Source organism: Penicillium robsamsonii, assembly GCF_028829455.1.
Source record: "Penicillium robsamsonii strain IBT 29466 chromosome Unknown utg000005l_segment0_segment0, whole genome shotgun sequence".
NCBI classification, from domain to species: Eukaryota; Fungi; Ascomycota; class Eurotiomycetes; order Eurotiales; family Aspergillaceae; genus Penicillium; species Penicillium robsamsonii.
In genome coordinates this window covers 68638-90836 of record NW_026643223.1, presented here as the reverse complement: position 1 = coordinate 90836, position 22199 = coordinate 68638, and the positions used below count along the sequence as shown (strand labels likewise).

Genomic DNA, 22199 nt, shown 5'->3' with positions numbered 1-22199 from the left:
CCAATTTATCATTCCCCAACCCGGGAAGCCCTAACCGTCAATATTGACGCCCGCGGAGTGCCCGGGTGGACTCTCAATTCCTTAACTTTCACATATTCTGTTAATTTACCCAATTCAAAGACGTGGAGTTGTTTGAGCAAGTCATTTTGAAGATACAAAGCAAGAATCAGATCCGTTCGTATCGTCGTATAATTTATAATTTATGCATTATCATCTGCACCGACCCAAGCCCAGACCGACAGGCAGCCATGTGTACAGAAAGTACACGAGCTCACCGATGCACTGCCTGAAGAATGAATTCGACAGGAAAAACAACATTAAGGCCTATCTTTATCTCTAAAGATAGAAAGACAGCAGCACACTCCTACAACGCCATCCCAAAAAAAAAAAAAAAAAAAAAAAAAGCCAGCTGCCACAATCCAAAGGGGAATCAAGTATCGTCTAGGCATCAGCGCGCGAGCACTTCGCAATCATGTACAAGGAACCCAGAATCCGGAGACCTTTATTGACAAGAAAAGGAAACGTAAAATGCCCAAAAGAGACAAACAAAGCAGGAAAGAGCATAAGTGAAATGGGATTGACATTTCACAGCTTCATGTACGTCCCGGCTAACAAGTCGATGATTGAATCCCGTTTGACCGGGTGAGCCCCACGGAACAGATCCCGCACCGCCACGCTCGTCTTCATCTTTGATGCAAGGTCGGAGGCTGAGCTGGTGGTGTCGCTGTCATCAGTGCTGTCTGTAAGGTCATCTAGCAGCGTGCTCGTGTCGCCCCCTGATTTGAGAATGTCTGTAAGAGATTGATTGCCGCTGAGCAGGTTGTGAACAGTGTTCTTGATCAGATCGGCGATTGGTACGTTGGCCGTCAGCGTCAGCTCCTTCATCGCCTTGGTGTAGTATGGCACCAGCGTGCCATTCCAGGTGACGGTTCGGGTTACGGTATCCAGGGCCAAGTTGCCGGTTTTGAGGGCATTTGCCTGCGACGCAAGCACCTTTCCGAGGTTCTCGATCATTGTGTGTATGTCGAGGATTCCGGTTAAAGGGAAGACGTTGTCGCCTGGTTTGATGGTGACGTCTTTGAGAGTGGCATTTCCAATGACGAGGTCGCCGCTCTTCACATCGAGGACAATTGTGCCAATGTCGAGAGTCAACACGGATGGGTTGGGAAGCGTGGCATTCCCAACTAGGTTGGAGCCGTCTTCAAGGGCTGGAATCAATCCACTGTCGGCGATACTGAATTTTTTGAATTGATCCAGCACTTGAATGAAGTTAGCTTCCTTTCTAATGGTGATTTGTTTCTTTCGGCTTACCTGGCGACATGATATTCTTGTCCAAAGTGACCTTGGCCTTGAGTACACCCAAGTATGAATTGGTTACACCTCTGACTGACAGCGCAGTCTCCTTCTCGAACACGACATTATGCACATACTCCCCCCAGGTGGTCAAGTTGGTCAGTGGCGTCTCGACCTTGGACACACCTAAGGTAGAGTGGCCCTTGATGACTTTGCCATCGATTTTAGCCTGGCCCCATGCATTCTCTGCCCCCGCATCGCGCACGAACAGATCTAACGTGATCGGTTCAATGCGTACTGGTAGTGCAATTTTGAGATCCACTGCCGACAACAGCGTCAATTCAATTTTGTCCGGTCGCGGGTTTAGAACCGAGGCATTGACCAATACTAGGTCGGACTTGTTCACCACCATCTGTGATATGGCTGGAATGGCAACCAGGAAGCTATACTTGCAATTAGTTATTGTTCTTTTGGGGGGGGGGGGCATAGCTGGGCCACTCACAATACAGGCAGGAAAATCGCCAGGAAGATGATAGTCACCAAAAGATGCAGACACCAGAATCGCTTCCAATGGCGCTGGAACTTTTCAGTGCGCTTCAGCTTCCTCGTCTCTAACGACAGACCCCCGACCGACTCGACATGTGCGAGCTGGGCACCTTCATCGTCCTTGGAGATCAATGGGCCACGGTGAATACCTAGAGTGTATCTGGCATCATCTGAAGTCAGATATGTTGGGGTATCTGTATTTTTGCCCATGATCGCAATGACTTGGTGAGCTTAAGGGGGAGGTTTCCGCGTATATGTATTTAGCGCAGAACAGACCCAACACATCCGGACTCCTTCTTTTCCCCATACTTCGTACACCGAAGCGGGACCCCGTGGACAAGAAAAAAAAGGGAAATAAAGCGGGTTTTTCGGAGGAGGATTGCTTTCTTTGGCGAATGACGCAGAAGAGGGGAGAGATCTGCACTTCAGGAGATGGCGATCTACTTCCAGCCGCGGCTTGTTCCTAAGAAAGGCGACACTATTCACATGGGCCGAGATGATCGACATCTCTTCGAACACGATTTCTTGGGGTTGTTCGGGGTTTTGCGGGGGGGGTTTTTCTGGGGAAGATTTGAATTGAAGCTTTTAGAATATTAATGGGATCATATACTACCAATCTTCGCTATTGACAACTCTCCAACCATGTCTTTCCTTCCATCGCCCGTCTCCCCAGTGGATGAGAAGTCCCTCAATGATCTTCCAAGTGGCTCCGATGCGACCGTAAGCAATACCACCAATACCTCAGGTTGTCTCCATGCCCTGGAACAGTTAGAGGTCCTTCCTAAGATGCTCCAGGAGGGTATTCTCTTTGCAGGATCTGGTGCGACGCTGCTACTGCAAGCTGCCATGCCTGGAATCCGCGACGCAGGCCCCAATAACGGTGGACACAAGGAGCTAGCAACAGAGCTCCTCGATGCCCTCCAGGCCAATATCAGCTACATCTCTTGCTTGGTCTTCGGTACCCGCGACGAGCGCAAGGCTCTCATCGATCTCCTACAGGACGGTAAGCCGCCCCTGCTGGGCAGCGGTCGTTCGAATCGGTTCTCTGAGCATCCACCGCTGCAGTTGTGGATGGCGGCGACGGTGTACGCGACCGCGACCGATTTCTACCAGCGTGTCTATGGCCGCGTTGACTACGCCAGTGCCCAGCGTGCATACAGCGAGTATGCCTTGCTCATGAACTGCCTAGGTGTCCCCGCCAATATCTGGCCGGAATCCCGCCAGGCATTCTGGGCTTACTGGGATGATCAGATTCCTCGGTTGACTGTCTCGGAGGATGCGGCTCTGTTTGCCAAGGATCTCCGTGAAAGCAACGATATGCCGCGCTGGGTGCAGTCTTTGAAGCCTTTCTTGCATGTGATTACGACTGAGATGCTGCCCCCACGTCTGCGTGATGCCTACGGTTTGCGCTCGACGGTTACCACTCGAGCCCTTTACCGTACCTGGATGGGCTTCTCGGTGGCTCTTTACCCGGCGATGCCTGATAAATGGCGGGCATACCCTTTGAAATTCTACCAGAATCGACTCAAGGAGAAGATGAATGTGAATTAAGAATTGGTCTTAGTCTAATGTTTGTATATACCCGATCGTTATGAGATATGTGATTGTTCTTGTGTATTTGTTCCATTCATTGATTTTCGATACACATCTTCCAATTCTTTAAAATTGTGCAATACAACAAGATAAATATAGTAATTGTCATGATTCATTCATTTTATTCCTCACAGTGATCCTAGCACACCACCCAGAAGCTTGGAAATATCCTCGACCAACTATATCGTGCATCAGTAGAGTGCAAAAAGCAAAAGTAAAAAAAATAAAAAAAAGGGCCTACCGGTGTGGCATCCCCAATGAGGGTAGTTGTGTTATCGACAAAGCTCTTGGTCAACAAACTGTGGGCATTCTTCAAGATATCCTGCAAAATATCGATATTATCGGCGGCGAGCAACTTGGCCGCACCGTCAAGGATAGTGTCCAACTTGTCGATGTTCTCGGTGCTTAAGAGACCCTGAACGCCACTCAGAAGTTCGGGAAGCTCCTCCAGTAGACCACTAGTGGCGACCGGGGCCGGTGCAGCGACAGGGTTGGGACGAGGCTCGGGGGCAGCTAGAACCAAGGGGGCCAGGGCCAAAGGGAAAAGGAGTGAGAAACGCATATTTTGTATTGTTGTATTGAAGTGAAGAATGGGGAGACAAAAACAGCCAGTGTCTTATAAGATATTCCTATATTTCTCAGTGTAAAGCCTGGAAAATTGTCCGAGAGCACGTAGCGTTGTGACCTGAGACCGAGGGATAAGCAATGCCATGTGAGAGATAGAGAAATAAATGGCGAATGGGAGATATCAGGATTTCCCCGGCCATTTCCTCCCCAGGATGTCACCTTTTTAGTAGAAGATCGTCATGTTGATCCTCTTTTCTCCCAGATTAGTGACCTTTGTTTCTCCTCTCCACTTCGGAGAGGATCGAGTAAGGATCTACGAAAGATCAAAGCCCATGTCTATAGAGTGCCACTTCGTCATTGTTAATTTAATAAGAATCCTGAGATCCAGAGAGAAAAATCAAGGAATTATTCGAATTTCATATGCAAAATTGAAACGGTCTTTCGGAAATCAAATCTCGTCACAGTCATATCTAAACACGCAATGTGGATCACAGAGCTAGTGCTAGTCCAAGCACTCCCAGCGCCCCCAATGCTGACACGGTCAACCCCGTGGGCTGTGCAGCCGCACCTTTAGACGAAGTCGAGCTGGCCCCAGAAGTACCATCGGTCGCAGTTGCTGTCGCTGCCCCCGTATTTGCTGCCGTGGGCTTATCCTCGGACGCTGTGGCTGTCAATGCCCCCGCAGAGATTTGTGACTTGACCACCGACATGTAGTCTTTCACGTCCGATGGGAGGGCGCCGTACCAGGCGGGGGTAGTACCGGCCTTAAATTGACTGGCAAGGGAGCTGCGCTCCGCTGGGTTGACGAGTTCCCAGATGACCGATACGGGTACGACCGATAGAATCTCGGGGATGAGCGATCTAGGTGGCGGCGAGATGTTGGCAAAGTTTGCAGTGGCTGTTGTGTTGCCCATCAGATGCTGTCTGTAGAAATGTGAGTATATTCCTCAAAACGATCCAGAAGAGTCAAGTACAGTGCGCTTGAGATTGCACTAAGATTGATGCCATTGTCCGTATCCCGTCGGTGATGGTGTTGGGCACCCCAGGCCGTTCCGACAAAGAGTAAAGCAGCCGTGAGTCTCATTCTGTCAAAATAGTAGACAAGACAAAAATGGCAGTTCATTTAGACGGGGCAGGGTCTATAGTATATCAAATGCTTAACCCCCCCCCCCCTCTTGTCTTGGCCTGCCGATCTAGAATAATATCTCGTTAGTCGCGATGAAAATATACTACGTGAATTGAGAAATTAATGGTTAAAATTCCATTTTCAGTCCCCCAAAATATACTACCTGAATTGATAAATTAATGGTTAAAATTCCATTTTCAGTCCCCCGTTGAACAACCTCGGTCTCAGCGGGATCAGATGCCAGCGGGGAAAAGCCCTAAGATCCTCGGAGAATTCATTCTGCGGGGAAATGTACGATGTAGCATTGCAGAGAAAACTTGAGATGCTGATTCATGTGGATTTTACACGAGACTTGTCAAACAAGATATAATCATTGAAATCACTCTATCTCAAAAGAGCCCTAAAAGGTGGTAACAATAAAGTGTTGTGGTTACTATGGGAGAGAGGAAGGAGGGAAAATACTCTTTCAATATATGAGAAAGCGCAGGGTATGTACCATGAAGTCTAGCAAACAATTGCTGTCTGCTAGCAATCAACATGGGAGATAGATTATCCAACAAGGAGTGGTTTTGGTGGCTACACTATTACAAGAGGATAGAGTAGAATAGAAACGAGGCATCAATTCGGATATCATAGCAAGGCCATCGTAAAAATCGTGATAATAAAACAAGTGTGATGAAAACAGAACTCAAGAGGTCATCTCGAAGTCAAGTTTAAACACCACCCTTCTTAGCGATGTCGGCCTCGGCACCGCGCTGGCGGACCTTGCCCTCATCATGAATATCACGGTACTTCTCCTCCTCACTGCGGTTACCAGTGACAGCGGCACCAATGGATCCAAGGGTACCCTGAGCGCGGTTCTGAAGGCCCTCGCCCCAGTCCTTGAGCTGACCCTTGGCCTCTTGTTCCTTGCCAGCGGCGTTCTGCTCAGCTCCGGTGCGGCGCAGGTTCTCGTTTCCGACCAGGTTGCCAAACGACTCCTTGGCAGAACCAACAGTCTGGTCCCAGGATCCTGTGTCGCGCTTGGGGTCGTCTTTGGCAACGGCTCCGGTGTTGGGGTCGGCGGTGAAGGGACCCAACTTGGCGGTTGTGTGGGAAGCTTCTTTCTTGGCTTGGCCTTCCTCGTGCTTGAGTTCGCCCTTGGCCTGAGATTGGTTAGTGTTGCGGTTGAGAATGTTGGGGACTGGAGTGGATGCTTACCTGAGTGGAAGAATCGCCAGTCACGGTGCCCATGGCACGCTGAGCAAGACCAGTGGCTTGGTCGAGGTAGGACTGACCAGTTGAGGCGTTGCCGGTATCAGACATGATGAAATTTGATGAAATTTGTTTGATAGGTAAAGATGAGAGATGGTAGAGATGAGAGATGGTAGAGATGAGAGATGGTGGAGATCAGAGATGGTTAAAGGAAGTTAATTGTTGAAGTGAAAAATGAAAGTGGCAGGAAGGTCCCTGGTATATATAAGCCATGTTTTACAAGCCACATATTCTAGTGGCTTCTCCAATCTGATCTTCCAAGATTGAAGTTCTACAACAATGTCATGATGAACTACGTCATTGTGTGATATCATATCACGTGTATTTCAGCGAGAATGATGTCACATCACGTGAAAGTCAGGTCCACTGAATGACGGTTGTTCACATCGAGGGATAACCGTCATATCAAACCTTGTTGGGTTGAAATTTTCTACAATATTGTATACAGGTGAGCATATTGTCCATAACTAAATATCCAGATAGGAATGTATTTCATAATGAATTTCATAATGACCAGTTCAAAAAATCATATCAAACCATGCAAGTTCCCAAACACCGAGTCGCCGCGTACGGCGTACATAAAATCCCACATGCAATGCCACGCTCGAAGAAAGACCAGAAAGAAAAAATAAAAGTAAAAATAAACTACCAGTGACAGATTCCACCTTCATTTTCATCGGCGGTCCATGTACCACAGAGACCGACAACCTCGAGATGACCATCTGGTTGTTCGCCAACCTTGCTCAGCGAAGCAAAGTTCTTGTCAACGGGGCCATTGGTCAGCAACCGTCGTGCCCAGGCATCAATAGCAGGCTCCCCAGTCTCGTCTCGAGCTTGCTTCAGGAACGGAATGAGTGCGGTGCCACCGGTACCCCGCAGCTTCTTCTTGTCGGTCGGAGCCGCGCTTGCAAGGTTCGTCACTGCTGAAGGGGCTGGGTTGGTAGATTGAGAAGGCTGGCGTGCACTGCGGGATTGCAGGATAATATAGCGTGATACTATCGTGATATGTTTATCGCGTAGAACACGCAGCATGGCTAGACATGCGTCGTAGGCAATACACAGCGCGGAGTCTCCGCGTCGGGCCTCGACAAAAGGGCGGATGTTTGCTACCGAGTCGATCTGCTCAAGGAAACGCCGGTGTGGGCCAGGCATGTAGGTACGCATTTCGTGGATGAAGCTGTTTCGTGATTTGACACCGTCCCCTTTGCTTTGCTCATCACTGCGACTGGTCCCGGTTGGTCGGTGTTCCACTCCGAGGACAATGTCGAAGAATTGGATGAGTGAGCTTTGGGCATTGCTGCCCCCTCCATATTGTCGGTACTCGGGATTGTGGCCGTCGTCGTACAGCAGCCCATTTGGCAATCCGGCATCACACATGTTTTTACTTCCAGCTAGGTAAGGGCGTATGCGATTGTAGAAGACATATGGATCACAATTTTCATACATCCTTTGCAGCAGCATGACGGTCTCATCGATGGTTTCTGCCAGTCGCTGCAGGCACTCGGTTACAACCTGGCTGTTGCCCGTGCGGGCCGCCACGATAGCCCGAAGCATCAGGGGAATAGAAGGAGCCCCACGTGCTTCTATGGCAACTGAAACTAAGTAGAACCATTGTTCATCTAGAGATCCAGTGAAGGTTTGTAGGCAAGCTAGGTTATCCAGGTTGGTGGCTGGCTCGTCGGAGAAGATGGGCTTGTAATTCCACAGGCAGACTCCCGCATAGGTGGCAACGGGGGGTAACTCGAGTCGTTCACAGACTTCGAATAAGGGTACTGTAAGTTGAGGTGGAATCCTCTGGAGAAAGGATCAGTATAGCACCTTGGACCAATAGGAAGGGCCAGTACCTCTGTGGGCGAATCGCCACCCCATACATAACCATGGAGTATGAACACCAGTACAACATATGCGCGACGCCACTCAGCCTCGGACCGTAAATGTATGACAGAGAGTATAGGGAGATGGTCCACCATCGACTGTAGGCGTTTGCTTAATATCAATGGCTGGAGATTCCCAACAATCATCTCCCATTCGGCATAATAAGGATCGGGGAGAACCTCTAGGGGAAGGTCTGGGGAGAGGAAACCATAGTCGGATGTAACTCCAAACTCGGCAGGATCTGGCACGGGAGGCAACATTTGAAAAGATGATGGGGCCTGGATCGAGTCACAGGGGGGGGGGAGGATCCAGGGTATTCAGGGTATTCAGGATATTCAGGATATTCAGGGGATTCAGGGGATGCAGGATAGTCAGGATAGTCAAGATAGTCAAGATAGTCAGGATAGTCAGGATAGTCAGGATATTCAGGGCTTTAGTAAAAGCAAGATTATATTCAGAGAAAGAGACAGGAACAGTCCGGATCCGAGGATGATGACGGATGGAATAAGATTTACGATAAATGTCCGGCAGATAAAACGGTCAGAGTTTTCGTAGAAAAGCACGTAATTCACCGGGGATCCCTGGACGGTAAAATGACATTTCTAAGCATAATAGAGTTGGGCAAATGGGAGATGGATTTTTTTAGATGACCTTGGGGAAGTTTTAGAGGAGGGTGGACCATATTAACCCAGGAGGCCGTATAGAGACCAGGTACATTTTATATGGCTATACAATCAAGTGCAGTAATGCCAAGAAGGACTGGGTGCATCCGCGAGGCCCAAGTGGAGTTGCGATTAAGCGAGGAAGAAACTGAGTGCGAGAAAAAGGGGGACTAAGCCCAAAAGAATTTAAAAGATACGAAAAGACACGGGTAAAATGCCCTTCGGACTCATTTTCGGGCATTTTCGCAGTTTTCGCTTATTTTGGCTTCAAATTCGCTTCACTCACTCGGCTCCGGATCGTCAACCTTGATCTGGGGAAACATACTTTAAATTGATTATGCAACCTCATACTTCATTTTTCTATTTTTCTTTTCTTTTCTAGATATGCAAATATTCAAATATGTCAAGATTTCAATATTTACATAAAAGGCATCTATGCTTACTAAAAGCAATTCCCGGTCCCGAGGTCGCCGAGGTCACTGCCGAGGTAGTATGAGGTATATACCTAGATAGCCTTCAAAAGGTAGCTAATCTCTGCATATCTGTGTCACATTTGTCTATGTGCAATATTCGGTATATAACGGAACACCTTGCAAGATCTGAAAAGACCTAGCCCTAGCATTGTAGCACAACTCATTGCCAATCGCATGGGTCAGTATGGGGAGTGTCACAATATCCCATGAACTAGCAGAAGTAAAGATCATCAAGGTTGGCTCTATCGCTTATGATCAGCTTCGGGAATTAAATATGGAAAGAGGACATCTACCATCGAAGCTGAACCTTGGCCATCCATATGTGATCAGTCCTGTACGAGGGTTGTTGGCAAATGCAACCCAGGCTCCTAGGAAATTGGTCAATCTAGGCAATTCCTACCAGTCATCTGGGAAGGGATTACCTTGCATGTATCGGCTGGCTTCAATTTCCTCGGGGATTGTCGTGGATATATCATAATTTCCAAAAACAAGAGGTACCTCAGCTGTCATCATGTTAAATCAAATTAGCAAGGAGAGCCTTGTTCCGTCTTACCCCCGTGGTATGCTCCAAGTCATGGAGTTGGGCTGAGATTGCTAAAATTGCCATGATATAGATACCTCCAAGTGGGCACACGCTGACTCAATCGAATTCTCCATGAAGATTAGATACATGCAACAATTGAAACGTGAGAATGTCATGTCCTCTTACTTCACAGATTCCCGGAGGGGACACATACTATCATCCATCCACTGTCGAGATTTACCTGGTCTAGGAACCCAAGGTTTTGCTTGGAAGGATCGATGCTCGGTGCATTAGCAAATCTAAAGACATTGAGGTGATAACTAAGAAGTTTATTGATTTGCATGGACAAAGCTCAGCATCCCCGTACTTGATGGTAACAACAATTACATTGTGATTCTGTACCAAATTCGTGCCATCATAGGAAGCATCCGAACTAACTCCTGTGTTACAGCTTCCTCCGTGAATGAACATCATCACTGGTGCTCTGTGAAATCCCCCGAGGCCTCGATGCTTGATGGAAGGTGCCCGGATGTTCATATACAGACAGTCTTCAGACATGGCTCCAGGGTTCCCTATATTATACGGGAGAACACTCCAAATAAACTCATTGGAGTACGTATAGACTTGTGGGCAGGGACTTCTAAAGGAGGATGCATCGATAGGCCTTCGGGGTGGTGATTTGGGGGGTGGTGGTGCCCATCGTAGTTCTTGGACTGGGGGTTCGGCATATGGAATTCCAATAAACGCCCGTCCTGTATGTGCAGAATCGTTATATATATCCCATTCAAAGAACCAGAAGAAGTCACAACTCGAAGCTCCGGGGGTCGAAAACCAGCCACAGAGGCTACATTGCTCCCAAATGCGCAAAGTGTAAGGAATAGATGCATCGTGTAGCTCTTTTCTGTCCAGATTATGCCTTGTATTTTGCCATGACCACGGCCATCTTAAATAAGTCGCGAATGGACTCTCGGTAGATAAACCATTTAACTTCTTTGCCAAAGAGTAAAGAGGCCTTCAACTACGGTGGTTTTAGGACCGGGAGAAATAGTTACTTTGAATTAAACGTTTTTTTGGCTTCAAGGTTCATCACATGAAGCGATAAAACTTGCTCAAATGTCATCAATGACATTTGATGACATTGAGAAGATAATGACATACGAGGAATCCTGAAAGAGGAAGGTAGAGAGTAGTTAATTGCGAGGTGATTATTCTCAGTCTGTACAAATCCGATGTTGTTACACTTCAACGCCGTCCCTAATGGGCCTTTTTTGCTCGGGAAATCAAAATTAATATGATCAGTGCTGGCTCCATTCGATCGTGTTCAGATCAATTCCCTCCTGCACCAACTCCCAAAGCGGGCTCAGTTCACGCAAGAAAGAGACACGAGCCTGGACAGCCTTGAGAACGTAGTCAATCTCCTCGTCCGAGGTGAATCGGCCGATGCCGAAACGGATACTGCTGTGGGCACTCTCGTCGCTGCTACCCAGAGCGCGCAGCACGTAGCTGGGCTCCAGAGAGGCGGAGGTACAGGCACTGCCCGATGACAGCGCAATGTCGTTTAGTGCCATCAGTAGGGATTCACCCTCAACGTAAGCGAATGAGATGTTCACGCAGCCAGGGTAGTGGTGCTCGGGGTCACCGTTCAGTGTCGTGTGTTCCATGGCAAGAAGACCCTCGCTCAGACGCTTTGACAGGCGATCAATGTGCTTGGTGTCGTACTGTTCAATCAGTCAGTTAGCATACCGTTTTTTGAGCACGGGGGAAATATTTTATTGCAGTGTATGATAATCGTGGCAATAATGGGCATGGGAAATAGAAAATGGGATAAAAAGCTTACCTCCATATCTTGGGCGGCAATTCGGCAAGCCTCGCCAAAGCCCACTACCAAATGAGGGGCCAAGGTTCCACTACGTAGACCTCTTTCCTGTCCACCACCAGTGATGAGAGGGTCGAGACGGACACGTGGGCGACGACGCACAAAGCAGGCACCAATACCCTTGGGGCCGTAGATCTTGTGACTAGAGATGGACATCAAATCAATGTTCAGCTTGTTGACATCCAATGGGATCTTTCCAACCGCCTGCGCTCCGTCGGTGTGGAAGAAAACCTTCTTGGACCGGCAGAGACGGCCAATCTCCTCCATTGGCTGGATCACACCGATCTCGTTGTTGACGGCCATGACACTGACAATGCAAGTCTCGGGGCGCATGGCCGCCTCAAGATCCGACATGCGGATCAAACCGTTGCTCTGAACCGGCAGGTAAGTCACCTCGAATCCTTCATCCTGCAAGTGTCGGCAACTGTCGAGCACACACTTGTGTTCAGTTTGGGTGGTGATGATGTGATTCTTCTTTCCTGAGCGACCAAAGAACCGCGCCACGCCCTTCAAACTCATATTATTGCTCTCGGTCGCACCACTTGTGAAAATGATCTCTTTGGGGTCGGCCCCGATCAGCTTGGCGATATTCTCGCGAGCCTCCTCGACTCCCTTCTCCGACTCCCAACCGTAGGCGTGGGTGCGCGAGTGCGGGTTACCGTAAATGCCGGTTAGGTAAGGGAGCATGGTATCCAGAACTCGGGGGTCCAAAGGCGTAGTGGCTTGCATGTCGAGGTAGATGGGCCGGGTGCCCTGGTCCATGACGGTAGCCTGCTTCAGAATGCCGGCCGAGGGGCTCATCGCAGCGTCACCGGAGGTTGCCGAGCCGGGCAGCTTGACATTCTGGGGCGCCATATGGGACTGATTCATAAATGACTTTTGTTCCTCTTTGATGGCCGTTTCGATGTTGACTTGAGCTTGGCCAACTTTTGTCTCGGTGACATAAGACCGAGCGCGTAGGCCGGTGGCGAGAACTCGAGGAGCTCGAGAACCATAGGTTGGAAGGCGTCTGGAGAAGGCAGAAGCCTGTCTCCAAGCAGCGGGTGCAGCACTTGTCATTATGAAAGATAATGACACGATATACGTGAGAAAGTGGGATGAAGAACGAAACACAACCCCGACTTTTTGTTATCTGCTTCTCTCAATGACTAAAGATCTCGGGGATTTCCTAATTGAGTTTATCCGAGATGCCTGAGGCAGGTCGGAGGTATGAGCTTCCCCTTTCAGTCTTTCTCATCTATTCAGACTTCTAGGACTATATCATGTCTCTCATTGTTATAACAATGATTCTAATTTAATTTAAAATCCCTCGTTATGGTCATTCGTTTCATCCAATTGCCAAGTCACTCCAAGAATGGAATGGTCCAATGACGACGATCTGACTGGGGTCTTTAATTTGATTCTTACGATTTTCTCGGGTAAGGCTGGGGAAAGAGAACCCTGGAGATCTACTATAGACCTACCTATCTACCTATTCGAGGGCGTTATGTACGTATGTCTAGTAGAGAGTTAGGTAGACATGTAGGATGTCCACTATTACCCCATAGTAATAATTCAGGTGCCTAAGATAATGCGCCACATAAGGCAGAGGGATTAGCGTCAAAAATAGTGCATAATAGTCCGAATGCAAAATACCAAGTATAAAATAGTGTACAGCCACAATCATCAGCTCCGAGTCTTATGTCATTGAAAAGGTTCGGGTTCCTTCACCCCCCACCTTGGCACTTTCTCTTCTTTACTTCTCTCATCTACACATCATGAGTTTCAAAGGTTTCCAGAAGAGCATTGTGCGTGCGCCACAGCAGTTCAAGGTCAAGTTCAACATCGGTGAACATTCCAAGGATGCTGTCTATAGCGATGCCGAACGCCGCTTTGATGAGCTTGAGAAAGAGACCAAGAAGCTACACGATGAGTCCAAGAAATACTTTGCTGCCATTAATGGTGAGTCTGTATCCCTCTCGATCTCCCCCCGGCCAATACTGACCCGCGTGCGCAGGTATGTTGAGCCACCAAATCGAATTCTCCAAAGCAGTCGCCGAAATCTACAAACCCATCTCCGGTCGCGCCTCCGATCCCACCTCCTACCAATTCGAGGGAAATGCTGAGGGCATCCAAGCCTGTGAGGAATATGAAGTCATCGTTAAGGAACTGCAAGAGGCCTTGGCCCCCGAGTTGGAGATGATCGACAGCCGCATTATCAGCCCTGCCGACCAGCTCCTCGAGGTGATCAAAGTGATTCGGAAGGTGGCGGTTAAGCGTGATCACAAGAAGCTGGACTTTGACCGTCACAACGCCTCACTGAAGAAGCTGGAAGAGAAGAAGGACAAATCGCTCAAAGACGAAAAAGCACTGTACAAAGCCGAGAACGATGTGGAGGCGTCAACCCAGGAATTCAACTATTACAATGATTTGCTAAAGGACGAACTGCCCAAGCTGTTCGCCCTCGAAGCCGAGTTCATCCGTCCGCTCTTCCAGTCCTTCTACTATATGCAACTCAACGTCTTCTACACTCTCCACGAACGAATGCAGGGAATGAACATCAGCTATTTCAATCTTAAACTCGATGTTGAAGAGGCCTTTGAGCAGAAGCGTGGCAATATCCAGGAACAAGCCGAAGCCCTTACCATCGTACACTACAAAACCCAAGGTGTCCGTCGTTCTGGATCCAAACTGAACCCTCTGGGCAAGGGAGCCGATAGCAAGAGCTTCATCGGCCGAGGCCGTTCCAGTTCCACCGCCACCGATGACAACCCTCCACCACCTTATTCGTCTACCGGCATCAGTCCTAGTCCAACAGGCAGTTTCTCTTCCGCCGCTAAGAGCAAACCCGCCCCGCCTCCTCCACGGGCGAAGCCGTCTCATCTCAGTAAGCCAGTTGAGACTGTCACCGCTCTTTATGACTATGAGGCTCAAGCACACGGTGATTTGGGATTCTCGGCTGGTGATGTTATTGAGATTATCCAGCGCACCGAAAATACCAATGAATGGTGGTCTGGGCGAATTGCAGGTCGGGAGGGCCAATTTCCAGGTAAGTGTTGCAGTCTCTTTTTTATTATTGAATCTAGTTTGCTAACATTCAAAACAGCCAACTATGTGCAATTGAATTAGACTCGGGATATTATTGACTTTCCTCTTTTTTACTTTTGCTCTGGCGCACATTTGGTTCTGAACATAGAGCGTTTCGCCTGTAAATATTTGTGTCTTTTTCTTACTGTTAATTCACTTGGCTCACAATTTGTTTTCGGTAAATTGGCTGTATTCATACAAGTTTCATACATATTCTAATCCCTCCACGGGTATACTCAAATTCTTTTCAAGATTCCATCTGATTTATGGCAGGATTGATCCTTTCAATATAGATATATATGGATAACTTCTGGTCTTTCAGGTTCAGTAGATTACAATTCATCCAAATGTCCATAGCGTATTGCAACTACAGCTGTGAAAAGTAAAGAGTAATGAATGTGGCTTGGTATTAAGAATGGCTTGGTATTAAGAATATGTCTGCACTTTGCAGATTGAGATAAAAGGAATGTACAACCTGTATAAAACCTTCCAAGAGAAAAGAAAAGAATGTACACGTAAAGTCGGTTTCTGGCCAAGATCCCGTACATCAAAATGAAAGGGAAGGGTACCTTTGAATTGCTGAGCGATGTACCCATCACACGATTGAATTGATCCTTTGAGCTCGGTCGATCGAAATATTTTGTTCAACTGCTATTCCATAGAAAGCGTCGGTGTCCCGCGAGTTGTATGAGCCCTTAGTCATGGTATGATCCGAGTAGCACAGAGTCTGCGCAGCAGTCATGGCAGATAGGCTCGTTGGACTACCCTTTGTGGGGGACAATATGCTTTCAGCACCGCCGACGAGGTTCCGCCATAAGTTGCGCCGGTGTGGGTAATCTTGACTTCCAGTACGTCGTGCGTGCTCGAGGGCGGCGCCGGCCCAGATGGATGAGAGCGGGAGTGAGATGACGACCAGGGTCACCACGTTGGAGGCCAGTTCTGGCACAGTGATGTAGTACTGGATGATGGAGAAGATGGCCGGGACAACCATAGTCTGGCAGCCCATGACGAAGATGACTTTCATTGGACCGAATTCGCGCACCCCAAGTCGGCGGCGCTGTTTGATAGCGAATCCGAGTTTGGTGACAAAGATAACACAGAAGAAGCAGATGCTGACAGTGACGCTGATGTTGGTTGCGCTTTCTATCCACCATATTCCAGACATGTAGTCGAGTGTAGCGATGGCATTGCAGTTCACAATCATCCACGTACTGCGAAACCCGATTGGCACCAGGGCTACCAGGATGGACAACAGCAGTAAAGAATGCCTGTATAGACGACGTAGTGTAGAGCAAACCACGCGGACTTGAATCACAAGCGATACTTCAATACAGACGATGACCAGGGTAGTGAGAACGACAGCCATGATTGAAACTGCATATGCGGTCCACGGCGCGGATGAATAGTCCCCGGAGACGTATGGGTATACCTGTTCGAATGCCGTGGAAAAATGGATCAGTTGAAAAAGCAGACGTCCGCTGTTGAAGAACAAGGCCAGGCCGTTCATGATAAAAACGGCCGAACGGCGCTTGTCAGATTGAGTCAAAAGCAGAAGGATGACCAGTAAGGCGAGCGACGCCCCAAACTGGCAACCGTAATTGATGCACACCCGGACATTATACATGACGAAGACGTCCAGTGCTTTTACCGAGACGTTGAACGTACCGCCATCCACATCGCGGAAGGTGACGTTCTGGGTGAACGGATCGAATGGGAGGCTTGAAGTTGTCGCCATGGCTTCGAAATTCGAAGATCGAATGAATTGAACAGGGATAGTTTATAAAACCATGTCAGTATGCGTGGCAGGGATGTGTTTCTAAAGCCCTTTCACTTGTAAACAGACAATATAGACGGTATCAAGAGAATCAGGGTGAATGGCCAGGATCGTAGAAGCTGAGACAGACAATGGCGAATGCAGATAATAATATCCCAGTCATTATAAGGCCGTGTGAAGAACAATACTAAGGGAATAGGAAGAACAATATCAAATGAGACAAAGAAGTGTCTAGCCATTAGGCAACGAGTGATAATGGCCGCATAAGATCGTCGGAATAGTCAGAATAGCCTTTAATCCTGTGAGTAGCACTGGCCTGTGAACTTTCAAGGTTGATTTTCTTTGTTTCGGGTTTCCAGGATAGATGTCCCGAGGATTTCAAGGATGTCCATTGATGTGTCTTTTAGAGAGATCTCTGAAGTTAAATCAGACAGTTTCTAATTCACAGCCAATTGGCCTAAATCTGTCTCGCGCCTCGAGATTTCCAATCAACTTAAAGATGCTGGTTCAGGAAGTTATTTGTGAAGAACAAAAGCAAGGTAAGATGGTGATGGTGGTGATGGTGAGATGATCAGGGTCAAGGGGACGTGTTGACATAACCCGTTGGCCCGACCTCACGTACACCTTGCTTATATATACTATAGCTATACCTAGCCCTAAATGTCAGGCAAGTTCAATATATCTTCCTTATTCTTCACTTGAAAAGCGCCAAGAAATCCGCGGGGAAGGAAATCTCGCGACTCAACCCTTTTCGCTATTCCTCTCACTATGGCGCTCCCCCAGAGGACATTGAATTGGCTGTGGAGTGTCTTGTCAAAGGTAGGTCTCTCCGAAACCATCTATATCAATATACTAAACCTCCCCCAGGATCACTATGATCCACAACAGACCTACCGCGACCCAAACCGGACCTACCACGATGTTGTCAATGCGCTCTCCCAGTACCCCTCGCTCTCCCCTCGAACAGATGTCTATAGTGAGTTATCCCCAAGTGCATTTTACATTCTTCTTTCTGACGTGAACAGCCTATGAGACAGGCTTCTCGGCCCTCCTCCTTCACTTGGTGGGCACGTTGCCGGTCACCTTCCGAGGAACGACGTACCGATTTCCCATTGCGCTTTGGATTCCAAATACATACCCACACGAGCCTCCAATTGCCTACGTAACCCCGACACAGGAAATGACTGTCCGAGTTGGGCAACATGTGACACTGGAGGGACAGGTCTACCATCACTATCTGGCACACTGGGCTGAAGCATGGGATGTTAGTGCTCCCAACCACATGAGTTAACAGACCACTAACCATTTTCTATTCACAGAGATCTACCATCGTCGATTTTCTTTCTATTCTTCAGGATGTATTTGCCAAGGAGCCCCCTGTTCGATATAGACAGGTACCACAGCTTCAGCCGGAAGCTGCCCAAACACCCCCGCCATTACCTCCCCTTCCACCCGGTGTCGGATCTTCGAGACAAGCTCAACATCTGTCTCCGCCTGCAAGCCAGAGCCAGAATCCACCTCCGCCTCCACCGAAGCCAGACACAGCTAGCGAGCATCGGCAACAACAACAACAACGGCACCCGGCTGATCAATATCGATCTCCTCCACCGCTACCTCCACTCCCACCAAAAGAGCAAGGCTCTCGTCAAGCATCTTTATCCACACAATTGGTCAGCCCTGGAACCCACCCATATCAGCATTACGCGCCACCAAGCCAAACTGGAGGACCGATAAGCAGCCCTCGTCCCTTGTCACAGCCACCAACCCATCAGCCAGCGGGGCAGCCAATGCCGCCCCAGTTGACGCAGGGTCAAGCACCGTATTATAGAAACAACGGAGCGTCGATTAATCACGGCCCTGGGTCCAATATATCAACCCAGCTCTCTGCTCAAGCTAACCCAGCGGGGGCGCACTTGTCTCTGCAGCCGCAACTTCCCCATCAACTACACCAGCAACCATCTGGTCCCCCGTACCCTCAGCATTCTCCATACCCATCCAATTATCCCCACCCACCCCCAGCAGCTCCAACCAAGGCTGACACACCCGACCTTCTAACCTCGCCATTTGAAGTCGAGCTACCCTCAATCGCACCCACAGGACCAGCGCCTCCCATCCCACCAAACCCAGAAAAAGATGCACTTCTTCATGCCGTGTCCCGGACCCTGGCGGAAACCCTCCGCGCTAACGCTGCACAGTCCGACACGGCAGCGCAGTCCCTTGTCTCACAATCACGGTCCCTGCACGCCGCTATGGCCACGCTACAGGGGGAGGTCTCGGCGCTCAATACTTTCCACGCGACCCTGCAGTCCAACACTACTGTCCTACAGCAATCGATCAATCGCGCCGATGCGACTATCGCAGATGCACAGTCCCGCTCTACATCTATCTCCACTTCTAGCGCTCATGGAGACACTCCTTCCGGCCTGCCCCCAATCGATGACGTCTTGGTCGCCCCCACCGTAGTAGGGAAACAGCTATATGATTTGGTCGCCGAGGAGCAAGGCATACAGCAAGCTCTTTATGCGTTGCAGGCTGCCCTAGTCCGCGGTGTCATTGGTGTCGATTCCTGGTCGCGGCATACACGAAGTCTCGCACGTGAAGCTCTGCTCAAGCGGGCACTGATTCGTAAAATCGGACATGGAATGGGTTTAGATGAGAACGTGGCCTGAGCTATCGGATGCTGAGCACTGACTAGGCATTTCTGGTTATATATACCCTTTCTACTTTTACCAACATCTAGCAGAGACCTCTGTACGGAGTAGTTCGGTGCCAAGCCAAGCAATGTCTTCCAAGTCCATATGCCATGGCTTGGCGGGATATCACAGATACTAGGATATCTGCTGGGTCTCTTTTGTTGGGGAACTCTGCTATGTATTTATGCTCGCTCATACCAATGGGTGCAAGACCCAATCTACCTCTTATATTCCGTATAGACCAGACGCCAATCCAAGCCCTCGGACATGAGTCAAGGAAATACACTCGACATTTTAGGTTCCCTTCTCTATTTTTCGCTCTATGTGTAACCTCCAATCGTTCTCGGCATACCTCACTTTCGGCCTTGGGCCCCTGGCCTCCGAAATTGAGAGTGAATGAACCAGAAAATATCTCTTGAAACTGGTTAGCCGGAGAATACTCACCGTGAGCCTAAAATCAAGGGTTTACTCTTCCTAGGATGTGTTAAATAGGTTGTGAGTCTGTGCATAGGGAACCTCTCTCTGGCAGTGCTGTTTTTATAACTCTATGTCGATATCAAAAATATATAATAAGGCCGAGAGAACAAAACAATATACCAAAGACCTCGAAGTGGTCGAGTAGTAAGCGTGAATTCGTATAGTAGGAGTCGAAACTATATAAATGGGAAGTGTGATAGACTCCCTAAATATGCACTGTGAACAATTTCTCTATTCAAAAGATTGGAATGAAATACCAGAAACCAGACTTTTCAAATCTGGGTTTTAGTAAACGTTTTATCTATTTCAACTTCTGGCAAATATCAATATAAAGAGACATAATAGTCCATTGAAAGAAGCCCATGGGACGTAAAACACCGGATTCCCATGGCAGTACGAATATAAAGATAAAGGTATGTACGATACCCAAAATGACAATCAATGAGAGTATAGATTCAATCAACAGTCAGTTACATCTCAGTGTGCCGACACTCGCTGTACGAGGCACCCGAGGAAAAGATTCAACGTATCAAAAAGGCACAAAAAGCCGTGACAGGCTTCATACATACAAAGAAAACAAGGTTAAAAATCACAAAAATAGAAAAACCGTTGCGCCCAGTCCTAGACCTACTCATTTCACCTCATTCGCATCCGAAAATGGACTTTCGACCCGGGTGGGTGGCGTCCGAGTGGAGTTGCGTCCGTCACTCAAGCCGGAAGCTCGACGTGAGTCGCTCTGGCGATGCGAGGAATCGGTTTCCAGGTTGGCGGTGGATGATGGAGGTGTGTCATCTTCGCCCGAGGACCCGTCAAATGTGGAAACGTTATGGTTGGGCTGATCGCTGTTTGTGGTTGGCACCGCCCGACTTGTGTTGTTGCTTTTACTCTTCTCGGACAGCTCTTCGATCCGGTCGACAGCAGGTGCGGTGTTGGGTTGCTTCTTCTTGACCGAAGGACCACGCACCATCACCGGCTTGGCCGTTACACTGCGAGCCACACATGAACTATTGCCCTTGACCGCCTCCGCCCGAGCGAGTTGCGCCGGGGTGATCGCTGGGACTGCAGGTGCGTCCGCAGGAGTCACCGTGACAGCAACAGGCGAATCGTCTCCAGGGGCATTGGGCCCGGCTCCTCCATTGTGGATGCTCACCACGGCTGCACGAGTCCGCTGGATTTGCTGCGCAGGCATGGCACTGACGATGGCATCGTTACGGTAGATGGTGGTAGCCACACTGCTGCGCAAAGTGGGGGAGATGCTCTGGTGGCCGGTAGTGGTTGTCCACGATGAGTCACGTAGGTCACCGGGCATAAAGAAGTGTTGATCGGGGGTCGCACCAGGAAGCGGTGGAACGGGAGGCATGAGGGAGGATGGGGTCTGCGGCGGGGAGCGGTTGGTGACACCAGGAATGTAGGCGATTTGGATGACATTGGAGGCACGGGTTAGGACTGTAGAGGCGATGGACTGACGTTCACTGCGAGCCGCGTCGAATGAACTGTTTTTCTCCGCCTCCTGGCGCTCCAGGCGCTTCTTTCGGATGACGAACCACCATACCAAGAACACAATGAGAGCGATGGCAGCCACACCACCAATGACTCCACCGGCAATAGCGCCCGTGTCGGAGCCCCCAGAGTCCGAGGACTTGGAGCCGTTTGAAATACATTTTGTGGTCGCACATTCATCACAGCTCGGGGCGGTCATGGTACATATTGATCCATCGGGACATGAGGGACAAGCGGGGGATGAGGTTTCACACTGCTTGCAGCGCTTAAAGAGAGAGTGGGCCGGGGAGAAGGCGGAATCGATGGGTTCGAGAAGCATGATGGGCGAGGAAAATCGAGATGGGAATACAAAAAAAGACGGGGCGATATCGATAAAGCCGATCAACGGCAAGGAATGTGCAAAATCAAAGATGGAAAAAGGAGTGTAAGATGCTCAATCGGCGTCAAGTCGTGAGCGTAAAGAGTAGATCATCAAAGCCGAGTGGGCGCAGGAAAACGAGTGTCGTGTGTGAGATAAAGATCGAGATGTGAGGGTTAAGCGATGATCATGGTCCTTGGAATGGTCCAGGCACTTTGACAGAGATTGTATACGTCAAAGACGGTGGAGATAGGGGGAGGCTTGATTTGTTGACGTTGGCCGCGCGTATGAGAGAGAGACTCACAAACTCTCGAGCCACGGAAAGATCAACGTGGGAGGGAATAAATAGATGGAAAAGGAGGAAGAGAAGACGAGAGAGAAAGAGTATGTGTTAGGTTGAGAGGATGGGGTCACGGGCCTGGAGGTTCCACGGGTGAGATACGGGGTAGTCAGGTACACAATATAAGCTTCAAATTGTATGATATATTTTATGTACGGAATAAAGCGGTTGAGTAAAGAGGATCAAAGGAAATATATAAAATT

At 48.9% G+C, this 22199-nt stretch overlaps 12 protein-coding genes across 12 annotated transcripts; 3 read left to right on the top strand and 9 right to left on the bottom strand.

The window, feature by feature from the left end:
- Nucleotides 1-585: 585 nt before the first annotated feature.
- Nucleotides 586-2049, bottom strand: N7447_008058 (DUF3712 domain-containing protein; the record flags this gene model as incomplete). Its single annotated transcript, XM_057232320.1, has 3 exons — nucleotides 586-1259; nucleotides 1312-1736; nucleotides 1796-2049. 3 exons carry the CDS (start codon nucleotides 2047-2049, stop codon nucleotides 586-588), a joined length of 1353 nt encoding a protein of 450 aa, XP_057081862.1.
- A 432-nt stretch (nucleotides 2050-2481) lies between these two features.
- N7447_008057 (oxygenase MpaB family protein) lies at nucleotides 2482-3390 on the top strand (the record flags this gene model as incomplete). Its single annotated transcript, XM_057232319.1, has 1 exon — nucleotides 2482-3390. The coding sequence occupies one exon, from the start codon at nucleotides 2482-2484 to the stop codon at nucleotides 3388-3390; it is 909 nt and encodes a 302-aa protein (XP_057081861.1).
- Nucleotides 3391-3560: 170 nt separating this feature from the next.
- N7447_008056 (uncharacterized protein) lies at nucleotides 3561-3994 on the bottom strand (the record flags this gene model as incomplete). Its single annotated transcript, XM_057232318.1, has 2 exons — nucleotides 3561-3611; nucleotides 3674-3994. The coding sequence occupies 2 exons, from the start codon at nucleotides 3992-3994 to the stop codon at nucleotides 3561-3563; spliced, it is 372 nt and encodes a 123-aa protein (XP_057081860.1).
- A 493-nt stretch (nucleotides 3995-4487) lies between these two features.
- N7447_008055 (uncharacterized protein) lies at nucleotides 4488-5083 on the bottom strand (the record flags this gene model as incomplete). The annotated part of the gene is made up of 2 exons (XM_057232317.1): nucleotides 4488-4923; nucleotides 4974-5083. 2 exons carry the CDS (start codon nucleotides 5081-5083, stop codon nucleotides 4488-4490), a joined length of 546 nt encoding a protein of 181 aa, XP_057081859.1.
- A 755-nt stretch (nucleotides 5084-5838) lies between these two features.
- N7447_008054 (uncharacterized protein) lies at nucleotides 5839-6430 on the bottom strand (the record flags this gene model as incomplete). The annotated part of the gene is made up of 2 exons (XM_057232316.1): nucleotides 5839-6270; nucleotides 6326-6430. The coding sequence occupies 2 exons, from the start codon at nucleotides 6428-6430 to the stop codon at nucleotides 5839-5841; spliced, it is 537 nt and encodes a 178-aa protein (XP_057081858.1).
- A 594-nt stretch (nucleotides 6431-7024) lies between these two features.
- On the bottom strand, nucleotides 7025-8514 carry N7447_008053 (indoleamine 2,3-dioxygenase; the record flags this gene model as incomplete). Its single annotated transcript, XM_057232315.1, has 2 exons — nucleotides 7025-8173; nucleotides 8224-8514. The coding sequence occupies 2 exons, from the start codon at nucleotides 8512-8514 to the stop codon at nucleotides 7025-7027; spliced, it is 1440 nt and encodes a 479-aa protein (XP_057081857.1).
- Nucleotides 8515-9644: 1130 nt separating this feature from the next.
- N7447_008052 (Carboxylesterase type B) lies at nucleotides 9645-10024 on the bottom strand (the record flags this gene model as incomplete). The annotated part of the gene is made up of 3 exons (XM_057232314.1): nucleotides 9943-10024; nucleotides 9790-9892; nucleotides 9645-9757 (listed from the first exon to the last, which is right to left on the bottom strand). The coding sequence occupies exons 1-3, from the start codon at nucleotides 9994-9996 to the stop codon at nucleotides 9645-9647; spliced, it is 270 nt and encodes an 89-aa protein (XP_057081856.1). The 5' UTR covers nucleotides 9997-10024.
- Nucleotides 10025-11207: 1183 nt separating this feature from the next.
- Nucleotides 11208-12847, bottom strand: N7447_008051 (IscS subfamily cysteine desulfurase; the record flags this gene model as incomplete). Its single annotated transcript, XM_057232313.1, has 2 exons — nucleotides 11208-11630; nucleotides 11750-12847. The coding sequence occupies 2 exons, from the start codon at nucleotides 12845-12847 to the stop codon at nucleotides 11208-11210; spliced, it is 1521 nt and encodes a 506-aa protein (XP_057081855.1).
- Nucleotides 12848-13528: 681 nt separating this feature from the next.
- N7447_008050 (amphiphysin) lies at nucleotides 13529-14896 on the top strand (the record flags this gene model as incomplete). Its single annotated transcript, XM_057232312.1, has 3 exons — nucleotides 13529-13729; nucleotides 13785-14816; nucleotides 14874-14896. The coding sequence occupies exons 1-3, from the start codon at nucleotides 13546-13548 to the stop codon at nucleotides 14894-14896; spliced, it is 1239 nt and encodes a 412-aa protein (XP_057081854.1). The 5' UTR covers nucleotides 13529-13545.
- A 553-nt stretch (nucleotides 14897-15449) lies between these two features.
- preB (alpha-factor pheromone receptor STE2) lies at nucleotides 15450-16589 on the bottom strand (the record flags this gene model as incomplete). Its single annotated transcript, XM_057232311.1, has 1 exon — nucleotides 15450-16589. The coding sequence occupies one exon, from the start codon at nucleotides 16587-16589 to the stop codon at nucleotides 15450-15452; it is 1140 nt and encodes a 379-aa protein (XP_057081853.1).
- Nucleotides 16590-17396: 807 nt separating this feature from the next.
- N7447_008048 (uncharacterized protein) lies at nucleotides 17397-19297 on the top strand (the record flags this gene model as incomplete). The annotated part of the gene is made up of 4 exons (XM_057232310.1): nucleotides 17397-17447; nucleotides 17496-17604; nucleotides 17654-17892; nucleotides 17948-19297. 4 exons carry the CDS (start codon nucleotides 17397-17399, stop codon nucleotides 19295-19297), a joined length of 1749 nt encoding a protein of 582 aa, XP_057081852.1.
- Nucleotides 19298-20429: 1132 nt separating this feature from the next.
- N7447_008047 (uncharacterized protein) lies at nucleotides 20430-21617 on the bottom strand (the record flags this gene model as incomplete). Its single annotated transcript, XM_057232309.1, has 1 exon — nucleotides 20430-21617. The coding sequence occupies one exon, from the start codon at nucleotides 21615-21617 to the stop codon at nucleotides 20430-20432; it is 1188 nt and encodes a 395-aa protein (XP_057081851.1).
- Nucleotides 21618-22199: the final 582 nt, after the last annotated feature.